The sequence below is a fragment of the Mobula hypostoma genome, chromosome 1 (genome assembly GCF_963921235.1).
Source record: "Mobula hypostoma chromosome 1, sMobHyp1.1, whole genome shotgun sequence".
NCBI classification, from domain to species: Eukaryota; Metazoa; Chordata; class Chondrichthyes; order Myliobatiformes; family Myliobatidae; genus Mobula; species Mobula hypostoma.
Window position 1 is genome coordinate 97,865,786 of NC_086097.1, and position 20,953 is coordinate 97,886,738.

At 43.5% G+C, this 20,953-nt stretch overlaps 1 protein-coding gene across 2 annotated transcripts in view; it reads right to left on the reverse strand.

Annotated features, from left to right (window-relative positions):
* eif2ak4 (eukaryotic translation initiation factor 2 alpha kinase 4) overlaps positions 1-20,953 on the reverse strand; it is a 158,014-nt gene that overhangs the window by 62,694 nt on the left and 74,367 nt on the right. For both annotated transcript variants that reach the window (XM_063053324.1, XM_063053315.1), the window contains exons 16-20: positions 14,628-14,732; positions 11,834-11,897; positions 10,260-10,345; positions 8,335-8,436; positions 4,245-4,286 (exon numbers count right to left, since the gene is read on the reverse strand). In XM_063053324.1, the coding sequence (XP_062909394.1) occupies positions 4,245-4,286; positions 8,335-8,436; positions 10,260-10,345; positions 11,834-11,897; positions 14,628-14,732 (399 nt within the window). The remainder of the gene's footprint in view (positions 1-4,244; positions 4,287-8,334; positions 8,437-10,259; positions 10,346-11,833; positions 11,898-14,627; positions 14,733-20,953) is intronic.

Sequence of the window (20,953 nt, forward strand, 5' to 3'; positions counted from 1 at the left end):
GGATTCTGTGACCAGCTACACAGGGAAGTGTACTGAGGATGTTACCATCACAAAACACATCCAGCTGAGGGTAAATCTGAAGCCATGTCTCACTGCAGAGGTCCATGCACGGCTGAGGGATTGTGATGCTGCCTTTAGATTGGGGGATGTGACAACTCTCAGGGAAGCAAGGACTATGCTTTCCCGCTCCATTAGGAAGACAGAACAGGAGCATTCTCAGAGAATTTACAGCCACTTCTATGATACCAGGGACAGGAGGCTCATGTGGCAGGGAATTCAAAGGATTACAGACAACTAGTCTATCCTGCTCATCAGTGATCAGGGTGCTTCACTCCCCTCAGGCTGAATGTCTTCTACGCCCGGTTTGAAACACAGAACAAAGTGCTGGCGAGGAAGGTACTCCTTCTACCCCCCCCCCCCCACGCAGGGGAGCAGACACTCCATCTGGCTGAAGCTGAGTTGAGGAAGACCCTGGCCAGAATAAATCCACACAAAGCTGCGGGGGCCGATAACATACCAGGCCGGGTTCTGAAAGACCCAGCTGATAGAAGCGCTGATGGATATATTCAACATCTCTCTGGAACAGTCCTCAATCTCCTCAGTTTTCAAGGCCGCAGCCATCATTCCGGTGCCAAAGAAGGTGACAGTAACCTGCCTAAATGATTATCATCTGGAGGCATTAACATCAACCATTATGAAATACTTTGAGCGGCTGGTCATCGAGCACATTAAAGCCTTTCTCCCGGCTACATTGGACCCCTTCCAGTTCACTTAATGTTCAAGTCGACCCACTGACAATGCAATAGCCTGTGTCCTTAAACTCCATCCTGTCCCGCCTGGAAAATACAGTCTCATATGCCAGACTCTGTTCATAGACTTCTGTTTGGTGCTTACCACTATCATACCCTACAAACTTGTGGGGAAACTGTCCTTGCTGGGTCTCAACACCTCCCTCTGCAACTGGACACTGGACCTCTTAACAGTAAGGGCATAGTCAGTCTCTGTGGGCAGCAACATCTCTTGTCCTGTAATGCTCAGCACTGGTGCTCCCCAGGGCTGTGTGCTCAGCCCACTGCTGTTCACACTGCTGACGCTTGACTGTGTCGCAGGATCCGGCTCAAACCGTGTCATCAAGTTTGCGGATGACACAACAGTGGTTGGCCCCATTAAAGACAATGACAAGACGGAGTATAGAGAGTAAGTGGAGAGGCTGCTGGATTGGTGTGAGAAGAACAACTCAAGCCTGAACATGGAGGAGAAAGAGGAAGTCATTGTGGACTTCAGGAAGGTGCAGACAAACCATCCCCCTCTGTGAATACATGATTCCTCTGTATAGAGTTAAGTTCATCAAGTTCCTGGGAGTTCACATCACGGATGACCTCACCTGGTCCCTTAATATTACTTCCCAGAACAAGAAGGTACAGCAGCACCTCCACCTCCTGAAAAGACTGAGGCAAGCAAAGCTCCCACCCCCCAAGTTGCATCTCCATCGGGTATGGGAGCAGCCAAGCATCTGACCTGGAGTCCCTACAAAGGACCGTGAGAACAGCTGAGAGGATCATAGGGGTCTCCCTACCATCCATTGTGGACACTTAATCAGGAGTACTGCGTTCGCAGGGCCCTTAGTATTACTAAGAATCCCACCCATCCATCCAGCATCCTCTTTGGCTTTCTACCATCAGGCAGGAGACTCCAATGGATACAAACAAGAACGGTCAGGATGGGAAACCATTTCTTCCCCCAGGCCATTAAGCTTCTGGAACTCTCAGCTGCATCATATTCGAAGTGTCACTGGTTAATCTGTTCTGTACCTTACAATATTAATTTATGCACTTTACTTTGTTATTTATGTGTGATTCATCTGTAGATTTTATCCTTGCCATCTTAAGTTATTGTGGTTTATGTGTACTATTGTGCTTTACACCCTGGATCTGAGAAACGTCTTGTTTCTATATACGTACACTGAATGGTTATATACATTATATACATGTATGGATTTAAATGAGAATGAGCTTGACTTGACTTGCTGGACAGATCATCAACTGATCCACCATGTCCATCACACCCATGAAAAAGAGGAAGGTTCATAAGAAGCAGACCATGCCAAGACCAAACCTTGCTCAACACTGCGTCGCCACCCAACGGGCACGATCAGGTCTCGTTTGGGTTTTCATGAACTTCTTAACCGCGACAGCACTCCAATCCTCCAGAGACCTGAGAGAGAAGATATGTGCCATCCTCCCAGTATGAACGAGGTCCATGATGCCATCAGGAGCTGAATTAGCAACAAAGCCACTGGTCCTGACGGGATCCCTGTAGAGACCCTCAAAGAAGTTGAACCAGCACTCCTGCACCAAATACACACCCTGCTCCTCAAGGCCTGGGAAAAGGCACAACTGTCCTCAGAGCTCAGAGATGCTCTAATACTGGGGAATACAAATGAACCTAAGAACACAATTCCATAAATTTATCATTATTTGTATTTTTGAATTCTATGGTCCCTTGTAATAATCTCAATGCTATTTCCCATTTTTGTATTTATTCTGCTGACCTGACATACTGTATTTTATGAACCTATCACTAGATCCCTTTGCCTTTATCCCCTATTCAGTTCATTTTTATTTCCAATGGTTTGATAAAATTTGCAGTTTTTCCTACCAAATTGTACAATCTAGGTCAAACACCTAGAGAGCTGGTGCAGTGATAACAATTTGATGCTTAATGTCACCAAAACCAAGGAGATGATCGTTGCTTTCAGAAGGTCTCAGCCTCAGCACACACCCCTCAACATCAGCAGCTCCACAGTGGAGAAAGTGGAAACATCAAGTTCCTTGGGGTGCAGATCTCGGACAATCTTACTCGGTCCAGGAACACCACTGGGATTGTGAAACGGGCCTAGCAGAGATTGCACTTTCTGAGGAAGCTTAAACAAGCATCACTCCCCACTAACATCTTAACTACATTCTACAGAGGCGTGGTTGAGAGTGTGCTGACCTTTTGCATCACAACCTGGTACTCCAGCTGCAGTGCTGTCATCAAAAAAGCCTTGCAGAGGGTGGTTAGGGGAGCAGAGAAGGTTATTGGGGTCTCCCTACCTTCTGTCCAAGACCTCTTTCAGAGTCGATGCCTCCAGAAGACTCGGTACATCATTAAAGATCCCTCACACCCTCTCCATGAACTGTTTGTTCTTCTGCCATCAGGTAAACGTTACAGGAGCATCAAAACTAAAACCACAAGGCTACTAAACAGCTTCCTCCCACAGGCAGTCAGACTGCTAAATAGCTGCTCTACCTGACTCTGCTTTGGACACTTTTAACTTGCACTGGACACTTATAACTGATTTTAACTGACATGTGGCTGTTGTGTTTTACTATTTATTGTTATGTTTATTATTTAGTGTTGCGTTTGTTATGTTATGATTGCACTGCTCCTGGGAAACGCTGTCTCATTCTGCCCTGCAGAGCTGATGTACAGTTAGAATGACAATAAAGTTTTTTGAATCTTGAATCTTTATCCATATTGAATTCATTTGTGGTTTATAATATTTTTTATAATGTTGCAGTCGTCCCCAGTCTTCCTGTAGCCCCAGCATTGTATCATCCCCGCAATCTGATACGATATTACTTGCTCTACCCCAATCACTGAATATTAGTGGTCCCAATAATTACTATTGTGGAACACCAACCTCGTTTTCCAAAGTGAAGACGTCATCCCAAGGTTATGGCGGATTCTGTTCCCATGTACTGTTCGTAACTCAAACAGCTGACAGATTGGAAATGTGGCCATAAATTGAGTTCCCACCTGACAGAAGATGCCTACACCCTCACATCAGCCAACAAATCCATCCCAACACTCTCCCAAACACTGAACTGGGCATACAAGCCACACACAAGCCAGGCACTCATAAGCTGGGGAGGATCTGTGACTATTTTGTACCACCACCCTCTGGTTGCTATTTTCTGTCCATACAGCTTTTAACCCAATTCCATGTGCCCTATCCAGTTGTGATCCTCTGTCATGGCACTGTGCATTGCTGCAACTCACCTTATCAGAGAGCCCAATTAACACAACCCTGGCTTTTCACCAGCTCCAAAGAACCTACAGCCACTACAAGTAGGAACTCCCTGCAAATCAATGGCTCATAGCTGCTTCAGGACCACTTGCTGAAAGATACAAAACCTGCCCGCCTTACAATTCAAGAGCTGAGACCATCTCCAGGACACAGATGAAGCTGAAGAATGTACCTGCTTTTCTTCATCAAAATCTTCAGGAAACTCGATAGTTGGCTAGGGAAAAAGAACATTTAAAATGGTTAACAAAGTTTTGATTAGCTTTATTTTTTACATGCACGTCAAAACATACAGCAACGTGCATCATTTACGTCATTGCTTATGATGTGCTGGGGCAGCCCACAGGTGTTGCTATACTTCTGGCATCAACATAGCATGCCGCAACTTACTAATCCTGACCCACACATCTTTCTTTTGGAATGTGGGAGGAAACCAGAGCATCTAGAGGAAACCCACGTAGCCATGGGAAGAACATACAAAGTCGTTACAGACAGTAGCGAGGACTGAACCTCAATCTTCCAGTTGCTGGTCCTGTAAAGTGTTACGCTAACCACCACATTACCATGCTGCCCAACACGGTACATAACAACAAGGAATATGCCAACACTCCACCAGTATTTAATTTTTCTCCACTGGATGGTCTAACATACAATCCTAAAAAAAAAGGACATTCAGGGTTCAAGAGTTCAATCCAATATCAGAGAATGTACACAGTATACAACCTCAAATTCTTACTCTTCACAAACATCCATGAAACAGAAGACCCAGAAAAATAAATGACAGAAACTTGTTTAAGAGGAACATAGAGTTTATAATGCTGAAAAGAATAATGGTAGAGATTGAAAGAATTTTACAGACCAGTAGAGAATGACTAAAAAGAGGAAGAGAACAGTAAACTATCAGGAATATAAAAGAGATTGAAAGGGCTCTTCAAACACATAGTTCTAGAGAGTAGCTGCAGTGCCTTAGATACTAAGAGAAGAATTAATTAAGAGTAAACAGCAAAGGCATTAGATAAACATTTTATTTCCATCTGTAGAGTGGAAGATATTAAATGCCGACACAAACAATCAAAAGGCAGGAACAAAAGGGTGAGCACAGATATCAATAGAGAGAATGTACTGGATAAACTGCTGGAACTTAAGGTGACAAATCCCTTGGGCCTGAAGTAAAGGTAACAGAGTTTTCAAAGTTTTTGAATTTCTAGAAAGGCATTGCAAGTTGTAAAAATAGCCTCACTGCAAGGAAAGTGGGAAAGAGAAGGCCAGTTTTCCTTCCTAATGCTGAAGTCTATTATTAAGGAAGAAGCAACTCGAGACTTTTAGAAAGTAAAAGATAAGGCAGATTCATGTTGGTTTTAAGGAAGAGACACTGTGTTTAACAGATTTATTAGAGTTATAACTAGCAGGGCTGATAAACAGGAACCTGTGAATCACTCTATATTTTGTTTCCAAAAAAAAATTCAATAAAGTACTAGAAAGTGAAGTTATTTTACACGATAAGGGCTCATGGAGTTGAAGGGGTACGTTATTATGGATAGATTGGTGTGATGAGAGGAGGTGGAGCAGCTTGGCGAGCTGCCGCCAGTGAGGTGTCACATGGATTGGTGTTGTTACCTTAGTTTGAGTTAGATGAAGGGACCAAGTGTAATTGACAAGTCTGACAATGAGAGAAACAGAAATGAAAAATTCAGACCCAGCCTATCTAATCTCTTCCTATAACTCAAACCCTCCAACCCAGGGCAACATCTTTGTGAATCTTTTCTAGACCCTTTCTAACTGAATTAAACTTCTGGTCATTGCACTGTATAGAATACACCAAGCATGGCCCTAATCAACATTTTGTACAACCGTAACATCGTGTACTTATTGCTTCAGCTGATGAAGAGGCCAGCATGCCATATGCTTTCTTTACCACCCTGTCTACTTGTGTTGTCACTTTTAGGAAGCTATGTACTTGTAGCACTAGGCCTCTGTTCAGCAACATTTCTCACTGCTTGCAGATTTACTAACGTTTACATTAATTTTCCGCTTGCCGGAGTTAAATTCCATCTGCCAGTCCTTGTCCACTTTGTGAATTGATCTATACCTGTATACTATCATACTCTTAGACACCTTTCTTCATTATCTAATATACCAACAATTTTGGTGTCATCTGTGATCATGCCCACTACATTCTCATCCAAATGGATGACAAACAACATCGATCATACACCACACCAGTGGCCAAAGGTCTCTAATCAAAAAGCAACTCCTTGCTTTTACACTCTGTCTCCTACCACCAAATAGATGTTGTATCCAATTGGCTAGCTCACCCTGGATTCCATGTATTCTTGCAGATCAGCCTACCACAGGAACTTTATCAAAGACTACATAGATGATGTCTACCATCCTCCCTTTGTTAATCCCGTTGGTCATCTCTTCAAAAAAAAAATCAATTCAATTAAAATAATCCAGTTTATGAGACATGATGTTTCACTCACAAAGCCATGCTAACCACCCCTGATTAGTCCTTGCCTTTTCAAATGCAGAGAAGTGTTGTCTTTAAGAATCCCTCCATCAGCAAGGGAGATGAGGCTGAGTACAGGGCTACGGTAGGAAACTTTGTCACATGGTGTGAGCAGAATTATCTGCAGCTTAATGTGAAAGAGACTAAGGAGTTGGTGGTAGACCTGAGGAGAGCTAAGGTACCGGTGACCCCTGTTTCCGTCCAGGGGGTCAGTGTGGACATGGTGGAGGATTACAAATACCTGGGGATACTAATTGACAATAAACTGGACTGGTCTAAGAACACTGAGGCTGTCTACAAGAAGGGTCAGAGCCGTCTCTAATTCCTGAGGAGACTGAGGTCATTTAACATCTGCCAGACGATGCTGAGGATGTTCTACGAGTCTGTGGTGGCCAGTGCTATCATGTTTGCTGTTGTGTACTGGGGCAGCAGGCTGAGGGTAGCAGACACCAAAAGAATCAACAAACTCATTCGTAAGGCCAGTGATGTTGTGGGGATGGAACTGGACTCTCTGACGGTGGTGTCTGAAAAGAGGATGCTGTCCAAGTTGCATGCCATCTTGGACAATGTCTCCCATCCACTACATAATGTACTGGGTGGGCACAGGAGTACATTCAGCCAGAGACTCATTCCACCGAGATGCAGCACAGAGCGTCATAGGAAGTCATTCCTGCCTGTGGCCATCAAATTTTACAACTCCTCCCTTGGACGGTCAGACATCCTGAGCCAATAGGCTGGTCCTGGACTTATTTCATAATTTACTGGCATAATTTACATATTACTATTTAACTATTTATGGTTCTATTACTATTTATTATTTATGGAGCAACTGTAACGAAAACCAATTTCCCCCGGGATCAATAAAGTATGACTATGACTATAATAACTTGACCACCATTGATGTAAGGCTCCCTGGCCACGATTCTCCTTGGCTTTTTAAATAAAGATAAAACACTGGCTCTCTCCTATTCCAGTAGTACATCACCTGTAAAGTTTCAACAGTTTCTGACAAGGCCCTGGCAACCTCCTCCCTTATTTCCCCATAACAGTCCATACCCTACCAATATGTGCTCCCTACATTCACCCTGAAAATAATGCTGTGATTTCAAAGTGGGAGAAACCAGCAGCGGGAAAAGTGTTGTCTTTCTACTCTTTCTGCTGTAGTGAACCCAGAGCATTACCAGGTCACCTAGAGAATAAATGTGCGCAAGGCTCATCCAAGGTCTCGGCACAAATCTCAACAGTGAACCATCAGCACTTCTGAATGGAAGGTAACTTAACACCAGTGCTTATTAAATTGTGATGATTGGGAAAGATATTTTCACCCCTAAAATTCTTTTTTAAAAACACTTATATTTTATTAGATCAAGTATAGCAAAAATTCATTGTTGCTATATTTTTATTTACTGTCAGGCACCTTAAATAAACCTACAAATGTTCTTTTAAATACACATCTATATAGATTTACATACATAACGTTACAAAGTTCTGTGGTCAGTGAATTACATTCTGAGTGTCGTGCTGTGCAATCAGCAGCCACGTCAACTAATAGCCAAAACTACAAGATTAATAATAATTCAACTTTTACATTCAGAATTCCATTGGATGGAAAAAGAATTCCTATTCACATCTGAGTTTAATATTATGGAATTAAAAACACAAACTGATTATTTTTCTCAGGCAGACAGCTCAGTAAGAGTTACAATGATTCAGAATCTATTACATTCCCATTAAGGGTTAACAAGCTGGTACATACCATTCGAAGCTTGTTGAGGACAAAAATCCTCTCGGAAGCGGTAGCCATAGGATGATACGACATCTCAAAGAAAATGATCCCTAAACTGAACAGGTCTACTTTCTGGAAGAGATGATTGAGAATTAACATTGGTAACGGAAGGGATAAAATTACCCACATGATTCTGAACACCTTAGAACATTATATATCTTCTGTTGTTGACACATACAAAATGCTATACGCTTTATGATTCAATGACTGTTTCCCTCGCTGCGCCATGACTTGCAGAACAACCCTTCAACTAATCCTTCTTCCAGTTCAAAGGTGCCAATACCTGTTGATAGGACTAACAGTGTCACATAGGTCACCATCATTTCAACTACTCAGTGCAATATTTAAGTTCATCTCCATTTTTTTGTTGTTCCCAAACCCATGACTTTTACCCCAGCACTGTACATTGCACTTACAGTCGCCCACCATCCTGATTTGGAAATATATGGCCAGCCCTTCATTGTCTCTAAGTGCAAATCCTCGAACTCTCTCCCCAACAATGCACCTTCACCCAAAGGACTACAGCAGTTCAAAATGGTTTCTTCAAACAGTTTAATAAAAAGAATTCTGTAAAATTCATGGTTGTAGAAAGGCACTCAAACCTGACAATAATAAATATTCAATCAGCTAATTTGAACTAAGTAAACTTCAATCTGTGTCATGTTTATTAGTGAAGACATGGTAGGGTTTTCCTCCCTTTCAATGGAAATAGAAAACAGCACATAACTACAACAGGCAAGACAGCATCTAAAACACTAATATATCCAAAATCTATTTGCAAAAGTCTGTGGATCTAATTTTACCGCAAATTATCAACATTCATCTTTTCCTCTCTAGTTCTGTTGACCTGCTTAATCAGATTCAAGAGTAAGTTAATAAATCTGTGCTAAATATATTTCTCTCCAAGAGGACCACAACCTTGTGGTTTGGAGGATTGCATGCCTTAATGACCCAGAGAGCTCTGTTGGCTGAGCTTTATGCTTTGGCTCTTTGTAGGGTCACCCATGTCAGACAGTCAAAGGTTAGAGGCCAGACTAAGAGTGGTTCACTGGTCCTCCAAGTTCAGAGGTTCAGATCCAGGCTAGCAACCCTGACTGGTCAAACAAAACTGTTACTGAAACAGCAATGAAGAACCCTTCTATATCTGTACGCGACAGTATTCCTGAGACTTCCCCCAGACTTGCATGGCTAACAGTAGTGAAAACTGAAAGGAAGCTACTGACATGATGAAGTAAGTGCTGAATAACACTAAAGACTGATTTATATTTGTGCGTCATATGTACGCCGTAGGTATTGCATACCCTACGCCGTAGGGTGACGTGCACCTCCCCAAAAATGTAACTCACGCGTCGCAGCGACGCAGACCCCAGCAACTGTGATCGGTCCGCTTGGTAGCATCGCATTTCCGGTTGCTTTTCTCCGCCATGTCTGTACACTGATGCAAAATAAATGGTTGGAGACGATGAACTAAATCGTCAAATCTACCTGCCAACCAACATCCGAAAATATTTGAAATGCATTTCCTCGTCCATGTCTCTCACGAAGAAACTCAACACAGTGGCATAGAAACCCCACCGCCAACTAGCATTTTGGCGGTGAATTGCAGAGCAACACAGACACGCCAACGCACAAGTATAAATGCTCACAACGGCATAGCCCACTTGCATAGGCTACGACGTAGAGCCTACGCAGAAGTATAAATCAGCCTTTATACTAAGTACAACTGCAACACACCGAGTGTCAAACTAACCACATCACACCAGTTAGAAGACAAAAGCAAAAATAATAGGCTAAAAATTTCTAGAATGATGCTGTCAAACACAGAGCTGACAAGCAGCGATCAGTCCATCTCAGTATTAACTGCAATGCTTGTTTCAAACAAAGGCAATGGTTACCTGATTGTAAGTGGCCTTTGCATTGCCCTGTACTTCAGGGCTCACATACAGAGCAGTGCCGACCATTCCAGTTAAGTTCTCTGGAACTGGAACAAATGCAGAGCTGTTAACTTGCGTATTGCAAAATCAAATAAAGATTTAAAGAACGACACATGAAACAGCAGATGCAATAGTCTAGGGCAATAAACAAACTGCTGGGAGGAACTCACATCAAAGTTGCTGGTGAACGCAGCAGGCCAGGCAGCATCTATAGGAAGAGGTACAGTCGACGTTCACCAGCAACTTTGATATGTGTTGCTTGAATTTCCAGCATCTGCAGAATTCCTCATGCTGGGAGGAACTCACTGGATTAAGCAGTATCTGCGGAAGCAAAGGGGAGATCGATGGTTCAGACTGAAACCCTGGACAACATTTGATGGGACAATCAATGACATCTCATCCTTCTGAGCTCCAGTGTATAGAAACCAATTTCAAATTTTTCCCATCCTCATCCCAAGAATTAGTAAATCTATGCTGCAAGGATCCCAAGGTGGAGAACAAATCTGCATGTATTAAATGAAGCCGGCAGATGGGGCTCCATCTGCAGAGGCACAGGTTCAATGCTTCATCAGGACTGAGAGTGTAAGGGGAGATAGCCAATCTACAGAGGTGAGGGCAAGGGCTGAGGCAGGAGCTGGTAAATGGCAGGTGAGGAGAGTTCATGGGCAGATGGAGTCAGGTGAGGAAGCAGTGGTGTTTTTATTTGTATCCATTAATTCATTCATTGAGATAGAGCGCAGAATAGGCCACTTTTGAGCCACGCCGCCCAACAACCCCTGATTTAACCCCAGCCTAATCACAGGACAACTTACAATGGCCAATAAAGCTGCCAGCTGTTAGTGAGAGGGGCTGGGAGCTGATCAGTGGAGGGTAGAGGGCTGTAAATAACAGAGGGAAGGTAACGAGTGCAACCAGAAAAGGGAGGGATGGTGGGCAGAGGGGAGCAGTGAAGGGTGAGTGGCAACTTTGTAGGCTGCACATGTGGTATGAATGTTGAATTCTCCTACCTCAGGTCACCTACACCCCCTCTGTTCCTTTCCCTCTGCTTCTGAGCCACACGGACCCTCCCCCATAACCCCATTACCCAGTTTCTTTCCATTCCCTTCCCCCATAATTCCATCTGCCCCTGACTCCACTTGCCAGTCAACTTCTCACCTGGACCCACCAATCGCTTGCCAGTTCCTGTCCCACTCCTCCCTCTCACGTCTTCATGTTGGCTATTTCCCTTCTACACACTCAGTCCCGTTGCAGGGTCTCAACCTGAAAAGTTGACCGTCCCTTTGGATGTTCCTGATCGGCCAAGCTCCCCCAGCAGCTCATTCTTTTTCTCCAGATTCCAACGTTTTCAGACTCCTCTCTCTGCCTGAACTGCTGAATATTTCCACCTGTGTATGTGCAACTGCAATTTCCGCTATTTAGCTGGGTCCTGGACCTTCGCCACAGCCGACCTACTCTACCCTTAGTGTCTGCACTGCGAGTGATCCACTGCATGGGAACTGGAACCAACAGCAATCCCTGTGAAACATTGCCCTCACCTGCTGGGTCAGATTTAATCCCGTGAATCGGTCCACTTCCATCTGCTTCCAGCTTGTCACCTTCCTGTGGGGAAAGGATTTTAAATTTGCAAGTTTTATTGGGAGGTTCCAGTTTTTAAGCTACAAAGAGTTAGAGACATACAACACGGAGACAGCAGTATCAACCCACTGAGTCCATGTTAACCATCAGGTACCCAATTCTACACTAATCCCATTTCATTCCACCCACACCCCATCAATGGCCCCGAGATTTTCCTAGCCACCTTCAGATGGAACAATTAGCGCTGTGATCAGTAGACTTTTGAGACACAGGAAAAAACCCACATGGTCTAAGGGAGAAATCCACACAGACAGCACCAAAATTCACGACAGAACCCAGGTCGCTGGAGCTGCAAGCTGTGTTACAGTGCCAGCTTGGAAATACACAGGAATTCAGAGAAACTATGAACTCCTGAAGCTTGGAAGAGAAGAGCTCACAGAAGACAGCCATTGTTACAGAGCATGGAATCTGGCCTTTCAGCCGAGCTCATCCATACTGACCAAGGTGGAGATCCCAGCTAGTCCCACTTGCCTGCCCATATCCCTCCAAACTTTTTCCATCCATATACCTGCCAAACAACTGTTAAACATTGTAACTGTACACTCTTTTAACCACTTCCTCTGTCAGCTTGTTCCACTATTTCTGTTAAATGATCCCCCCCAGGTCCTCTTTAAATCTTTCCCCTCACTGAAAACTCTGGTTTTCGTCTCCCCTACCCTGGGAAAAAGCCTGTGGTCATCCTCCTGATCTACACCCCTCATGGTTTTATGTATCTCTACAAGGTCAGCTTCAGACTCCTACATGAACGAAAAACAATCCCAGCCTATCTAGATTCTCATAGCTCAAGCCCTCCAGTCCTCAACATCCTTGTGAATTCCTTCTGTACCTTTTCCAACTTAACGATATCCTTTCTGTAGCTGGGTGACCAGAATTGTGCAAGATGTGTGGTCTCTTCAACAATTTGTACAGGTACAACATGATGCCCCAACTCGTATACCCAGTGACCTGACTGACTAAGGCAAGTGTGCCAAATGCATTTTTTCAGCATCTTGTCTTCCTCATTTTCTTTGCCATCAACCCCTGACTGATCTAAACTTCGACATTCACCTGCTTTTGATACTCTTACCTTACAGAGGTATATCAATCTCTGTCTTCAAAACTCGAATGAACTAGTTACCATGGGAAAAACGTTCAGCATTTGAGCTTCCCCTGTGTACCAAGGGCTCTCTAGTTCCACCCATAAATAGCTTCATCATTACAATTGCTACTCGCTCTTGATCATCCCATCCAGAAATACTCTGTCTCATTGCCTCACCAAATACTTTTATTGTTTTAATTCGGTCTGAACACAAGTTACAACTTTAAAACAGGGGAATAAGCTGTTTCTATAACATGCCCTCATTTCAGCCTTTGTGACAGAAAATGACTAAAGGATCTTTCCAACAGCTCATATCCCAGACTCTTTTTACTTACAAATCTTAAAATAAGGAGGAAAACAGATCAATGGAAATTAAGTTTCTGGAAATTACACTGAAATAAGTAACATAAAGAACCTCGGTGTAAATAAACTTGACCTGCAATAATCAGTAATCCAGAATATCTGGAAAACCCTGTGCATTTGGCTCACAGGATGTTTGCTGTGCTCTCTTTAAATCACCAGAGTCCTGCTTCCTGCCTTCACTTTCAATTAACCAGGGAACCAGTTCCCACACCTCTCTTTCACTCACCAGGATCCCAGTTTCTATGCTCCCTTTGAACTGGCCAAGGTCCTATTTACCACCCCCCTTTTAAACTCACCAAATCATGATTCCCACTCTCCCAATAAACTGACCAGGGCCCTGTTTAACACATTTCCTTTAAGCTTACTCAGTTCACTGGAGAATTGGTTATTGTAAAAACAAGAATTAAAAGTAAATTGAGTGATTAACAGGAAGTAAGATTCAATAGTCCAGAAATACCAAAGTCCTGAGCATTGAACACTACATGCCCAAGATGGGGTATTGAATTTTTAACCTACTCTACCATCAATCTATTCTTTCCCTTCTACATAAACTTCCATTTTTCTACATCGATGTGCTTATCAAAGAGTTTCTTAAATACCCTAATGTATCTGCCACTTCCACCTCCCTGACAGGGTGTTCCACACACTCACCACTCTCTGTGTAAAACGCTTACCTCTGACATATCTCCACCTGAGTTGTCTAAGTTTTGCTGTGTGCAGTTTCTGCAAAGGACAGATCTAGCAGTCTGTTAAAAAGATCGATAACATGGCTTGATCAGGAAGGAAGGGGTTAGGAGCAGGTTCTTGTAACCACATGTTCTCATTTTCCACGAGTCTGGACCCAACAATAGACCCCTCACCTAAAAGTCTAGGGACATCTCTATCAGTATCTCCATCTGGAGATCGACAAGTTGCTGTCAATGGACAAGCCATTTCTCACAAGCTAACGTCACAAAGCAACAAGGCATACAGTACAGATGGAGTACAGATCAATGAGGGCAAGGTTCCAGACAAAAAATTATGAAGATATGCTGCAACTTAATCTTCTAAAAACTTGAAAACAAAAATCCTCAATTTCAACATATAAATGTTAGGAGGTGATAAATGTAGCTTCTCCAAAGCTATAGCGAATAAAAATACAAATATCCCACATAAAAGATATTATTCCTGAACTGCAAAATATATCAGACTGAAATCACTGCTGTTGTCATCCATTTACGTGAAACATACAATATCTTGAAGACTCTTCTTACCACATTAGCAAGGTGATCTGTGGCTAAGCCGAAGTCTCCTATTTTCACATGATCACATGAATCAAGGAAAATATTAACAGGTTTCAGATCCCTGTGAATCATTCCCTGAAATGAGAGAGAACAGTTGGTCAGAACAGACTGGACCAGAAGGTTATTAGGACAATCATGATTCAGATTTGATTCTGGAACAGCAAAACTAAATCAAACTTTTGAATATGTATCTTTCCAGCTGAAAATGTTGCAACTCATAATATATGATTTTTTTCTATCAGAGAGGAGGGAGGGAACATCGTCTCAGACCTTCAGAGGCCTGCCTCGGGCATTTTCATGCCTACAAAGCGCAGGCTGGAATAGAGCTATTTGATTTACCTCATTCTGCTCATTCCCCCATTACAAACACCACTGGCATTCCCTTAAGACCTACAACACAAGTGAACTTGGCAAACAAGAGCATAGTAATCCATCACCTGACCTGGCTGGATCAAATCAATTGCATGGTGTGATTCTCCTAGAATGAAAAAGCAACTCCAATTTTTCCTCTCCACGCTACTTCTCAAGCACACATCCCTTTCCCCCCCATTGTCACTCCAAGTGTGAAGAACTAATTGTCACCAGGACTAAGACTTTCTATTAGTTGTCTCAGCGGTCCCCCTCCTCCACTCAACAACTAATCACACAATTGACTCTGAACTTGCATCATTCTCCAGTTTTGCCTCCTCTTCCTGCCAACTCCCTGAATCAAATATCTCATAATGTTCTGCATGAGCTTACTGCAACAGGACAGGTCCTTGGTGATCCCATACCTGGAGTACTGGGTGAACTTTTAGTCAGAATACCAAGGACGGGATATACTTGCCATAGAGGGAGTACAGCAAAGGCTCTTTCTGAGACAGTGGAACAAGAAGGGATTGGCTCAACAAGGCCCATGCAGTTCAGAGATTTCCAAGCAGACCTTATGGACAGGCCTAAACAGGCCAGACCTGGGGAAGATGCTTCCCTTGGCAAAAGCACCTCAGACCAAGGGTCACAGGTTCAGGATATATATAGGAATAAACAAAGATTCTTTACTTCATAGGTTGGTGAATCTGTGGGATTCTCTACCCTGTGGAAGCAAAATTGCTGAATACATAGATACATAGAAAATAGGTGCAGGAGTAGGCCATTCGGCCCTTCGAGCCTGCACCGCCATTCAGTACCATCATGGCTGATCATCCAACTCAGAACCCTGTACCGGCCTTCCCTCCATACCCCCTGATCCCTTTAGCCACAAGGGCCATATCTAACTCCCTCTTAAATATAGCCAATGAACTGGCCTCAACTGTTTCCTGTGGCAGAGAATTCCACAGATTCACCACTCTCTGTGTGAAGAAGTTTTTCCTCATCTCGGTCCTAAAAGGCTTCCCCTTTATCCTCAAATGGTGACCCCTCATTCTGGACTTCCCCAACATCGGGAACAATCTTTCTGCATCTAGCCTGTCCAATCCCTTTAGAATTTTATACGTTTCAATAAGATCCCCCCTCAATCTTCTAAATTCCAACAAATATAAGCCTAGTCGATCCAGTCTTTCTTCATATGAAAGTTCTGCCATCCCAGGAATCAATCTGGTGAACCTTCTTTGTACTCCCTCTATGGCAAGGATGTCTTTCCTCAGATTAGGGGACCAAAACTGCACACAATACTCCAGGTGTGGTCTCACCAAGGCCTTGTACAACTGCAGTAGTACCTCCTTGCTCCTGTACTCGAATCCTCTTGCTATGAATGCCAGCATACCATTCGCCTTTTTCACCGCCTGCTGTACCTGCATGCCCACTTTCAATGACTGGTGTATAATGACACCCAGGTCTCGTTGCACCTCCCCTTTTCCTAATCGGCCACCATTCAGATAAAAATCTGCTTTCCTGTTTTTGCCACCAAAGTGGATAACCTCACATTTATCCACATGAAATTGCATCTGCATGAATTTGCCCACTCACCTAACCTATCCAAGTCACCCTGCATCCTCTTAGCATCCTCCTCACAGCTAACACTGCCGCCCAGCTTCGTATCATCCGCAAACTTGGAGATGCTGCATTTAATTCCCTCGTCTAAGGCATTAATATATATTGTAAACAACTGGGGTCCCAGCACTGAGCCTTGCGGTACCCCACTAGTCACTGCCTGCCATTCTCAAAAGGTCCCGTTTATTCCCACTCTTTGCTTCCTGTCTGCCAACCAATTCTCTATCCACATCAATACCTTACCCGCAACACTGTGTTCTTTAAGTTTGCATACTAATCTCCTGTGTGGGACCTTGTCAAAAGCCTTTTGAAAATCCAAATATACCACATCCACTGGTTCTCCCCTATCCACTCTACTAGTTACATCCTCAAAAAATTCTATGAGATTCGTCAGACATGATATTCCTTTCACAAATCCATGCTGACTTTGTCCGATGATTTCGCCGCTTTCCAAATGTGCTGTTATCACATCTTTGATAACTGACCCTAGCATTTTCCCCACCACCGATGTCAGGCTTACCGGTCTATAATTCCTGGGTTTCTCTTTCCCTCCTTTTTAAACAACAGGGTTACAATAGCCACCCTCCAATCCTCAGGAACTAGTCCAGAATCTAAAGAGTTTCGAAAAATTATCACTAATGCATCCACTATTTCTTGGGCTACTTCCTTAAGCACTCTGGGATGCATCCTCCCTGTTCCAGTCCCAATCACTCTCAGCTCCCAGAGACCAGACATCCGGTGCTCCCGGTGCGGCCTCCTTTACATCGGTGAAACCAGACACAGATTGGGGGACCGCTTCGTTGAGCACCTCCGCTCCATCCGCCACCACAGACAGGATCGCTCGGTTGCCACCCACTTCAACTCTGCTTCACATTCCCATTCGGATATGTCCATACATGGCCTCCTCTACTGTCATGATGAGGCTAAGCTCAGGTTGGAGGAGCAACACCTCATATACCGTCTAGGTAGTCTCCAGCCCCTTGGTATGAACATTGAACTTCCGGTAATTCCCTCCCCCTCCCTTCCCGTAATTCCCTCCCCCTCCCTTCCCGTATCCCAATTTCACTCTGCCCCCTCCCCCAGCTGCCTATCACCTCCCTCATGGTCCCGCCTCTTTCTACTACCCATTGTGTTTTCCCCTATTCTTTCTTCACCTTTCCTGCCTATCACCTCCCTGCTTCCCCTCCCCCACCCCTTTATCTTTTCCCTCACTGGTTTTTCACCTGGAACCTACCAGCCTTCTCCTTCCCACCCTCCCCCCACCTTCTTTATAGGGCCTCTGCCCCTTCCCTCTACAGTCCTGATGAAGGGTTCCGGCCCGAAACGTTGACTGATTGTTTCCACGGATGCTGCCCGACCTGCTGAGTTCCTCCAGTGTGTTGTGGGTGTCACTCTCAGCTCCCAGACACCACACATCCTCCCTGCTCCAGTTCCAATCACTCTCGTCTTCCTGAGACAACACATCCTCCCTGTTCCGGCCCCAATCACTCTCAGCTCCCAGACTCTGCACATCCTCCCTGTTCCAGTTCCAATCACTCTCAGCTCCCAGATTCTCTAGTTTCCTTCTACGCACAGGTTGCTAGGTTAATTTCTTATCACGTGTAGGTAGGTGGCAGAGACCGGTGGGTTGGGAGGTAGATCTGATGGGTATGTGAAGCAAAGCAGGTTACAAGGAGTGAGTGAATGGGATTGATGAGATTACTCCAAGAGCCAGAATAGGATTTTGGAGCAAAGTGGCCTCTCCTTGTTGAGAGGTGAGAAATAATTAAAAAGGCAAACAGATTTTTAGACACAAAAGGATCAAGGGGTATGGGGAGAGAGCAAGAATATGATATAGAGGACCGCCTTGTATGGTTGAGCAAACTCAAAGGGCCAAATTGTCTACTCCTGCTTTTATTTTCTGTATCTATGTTCTACACCAATATTGTCCATCGCCTTTCTTGCCTCAGCTTATCTGTGGCCGAATCCTTCCTCCTTTCTTTTCTTTTTTTTAAATATATTTATTTTTATTGAAGGAATGACACAATACAGAATATATAATGGATTACATTTTCCTCCATTTTGCTTTAGTATCGTACCCCCAAAACAAACCTCCCCCCCACCCACCCTCCCTGAACATATCATGGCAGCTAATATATCTACAACACAACAATTCACAAATACAAGTATGGACATTTCACAACCGTACCCCCACACTACTTCAATACGACAGCTCATACACATCTGCAACATGTCAGATGATCCAAAATACACTCATATTTACAATTCATCAACCACCCTGTGAGGTAAATTATAAGTGTGTTAAATGGGAGGCAACTTCCTAAGTACAATCAAATGCCCTCAACTAGTAGGTAATTCCTTAAGACTCCCAAAATATGATAAGAAAGGTCCCCATTTTGAATAGAACTTTTTCACAGACCCCCTCAAAGTGAATTTAATCTTTTCTAATTTCAGAAAAAACATTACATCTTCTAACCAAGCAGCAGCAGTTGGGGGAGTGGCAGATTTCCAAACCAGCAAAATTCTCCTACGGGCCAATAGCGATGTAAATGCAATGATATCCGACTGGCTTGCATTTAAACCCAAATCATCATCTGCCACACCAAATACAGCTATAAGTGGGCAAGGTCTCAGTGTCACCCCCAAAACCTCACTGATAATTTTAAAAACCAGTGCCCAATAGTCATCAAGCCGAGGGCATGACCAAAATGCATGTATTAAACCAGCCGGAGAGAAGGAACACCTGTCACAGCCAGCGTCTGTCCCAGGGTATATGTCTGCCAGTCTGGCTTTACTTAAATGTACCCTGTGTAAAACTGTGAATTGTATGAGCCCCAGTCTAGCACATGATGATGAGAAATGAACCCTATTCAATACTTTTGCCCAATATTCTTCCGCAAGGTCCATACCGAGGTCGTCCTCCCACCTACTCTTAGTTTTATTTAGATCTTGAACTCCCAAAGACATCAGCTGAGAGTATAGTTCAGAAATCAGCCCCTTATTGTTAAAGCTAAGAGTGAATTTTTCCCATAACATAGCAGGTGGTAGAACAGGAAAAGAGGGAAATTTTTCCTTGACAAAGTGGCGAATCTGCAGGTATTTAAAAAAATGATTATGCGGAAGGCCATACTTACCGCGCAGGTTATCAAAACTATCAAATATGTTGTCAGTATACAAATCCTTAATGCACATAAGACCATTCAAACCCCATTGTCTAAAAGCTGAATCGAATGTGGAGGGAGGAAATAAATGGTTTTTATGAATGGGGCCCAAAACTGAAGCTGATAGGAACTTATAGTGGCAGCGAAATTGATTAAAAATTTTGAGGGTAGAGAGCACGACCGGGTTAGATGTGAATTGAGAGGATTTCAATGGTAAGGAAGAATACACCAAAGCTGGGAGAGACGAGGAGTGGCAAGATCGTGACTCAAGCAGGCACCAGATTATATCTGGCCGGTGAAGCCAAAATAATACTTTTTGAATGTTCGATGCCCAGTAATAATGAATAAAGCTGGGAAGACCCATTCCACCTATGTCACGACCTCTTTGAAGAATGCGCTTATTAACCCTTGGGACCTTATTTTCCCAAATAAAGGAGGTTATAGCTTGATCAACTGATTTAAAAAATAACTTAGATAAGAAAACTGGCAAACACTGAAACAAATAGAGAAATCTAGGAAGTATAGTCATTTTCACTGACTGAATTCTCCCAGCTATAGTAAGGGGTAAACTGCGCCATCTCTCGAAATCAGCCTTCATTTGGCTAACCTGAGGCCTGTAGTTAGCTTCAAACAGAGATGTAAAAGAGCGAGTAATATGTATTCCTAGGTATACAAAACCATCTTGAGATAAAGGAAAGGGCAAGGATTCCTGTCGGATCTGTAGGGCCAAGTTATTAATGGGAAAGCATTTGCTTTTTTGAAAGTTCAGTTTATAGCCAGAGAAGGCTCCAAATTGACCTAATAATGACACAATAGCAGGACTACTTCCTACAGGGTCACTAACATAAAGTAAGAGGTCATCAGCATATAGGGAAACACGGTGTTCCATGTCCCCTCTTATAACACCTTGAAATAATGTAGTTGACTTAATTGCAATAGAAAGAGGCTCAATTGCAATTGCAAAAAGAAGAGGGGACAGTGGGCAGCCTTGGTGAGTGCCACGTTTTAATGGGAAATAGCCAGATCGAAAATAATTTGTCTGTATACACGCTGAAGGCGAGTGGTATAATAGCTTAACCCAAGCTATAAATATTCTGCCAAATCCAAATTTCTCCAAAACACTAAATAAATATACCCATTCCACTCTATCAAATGCCTTCTCCGCGT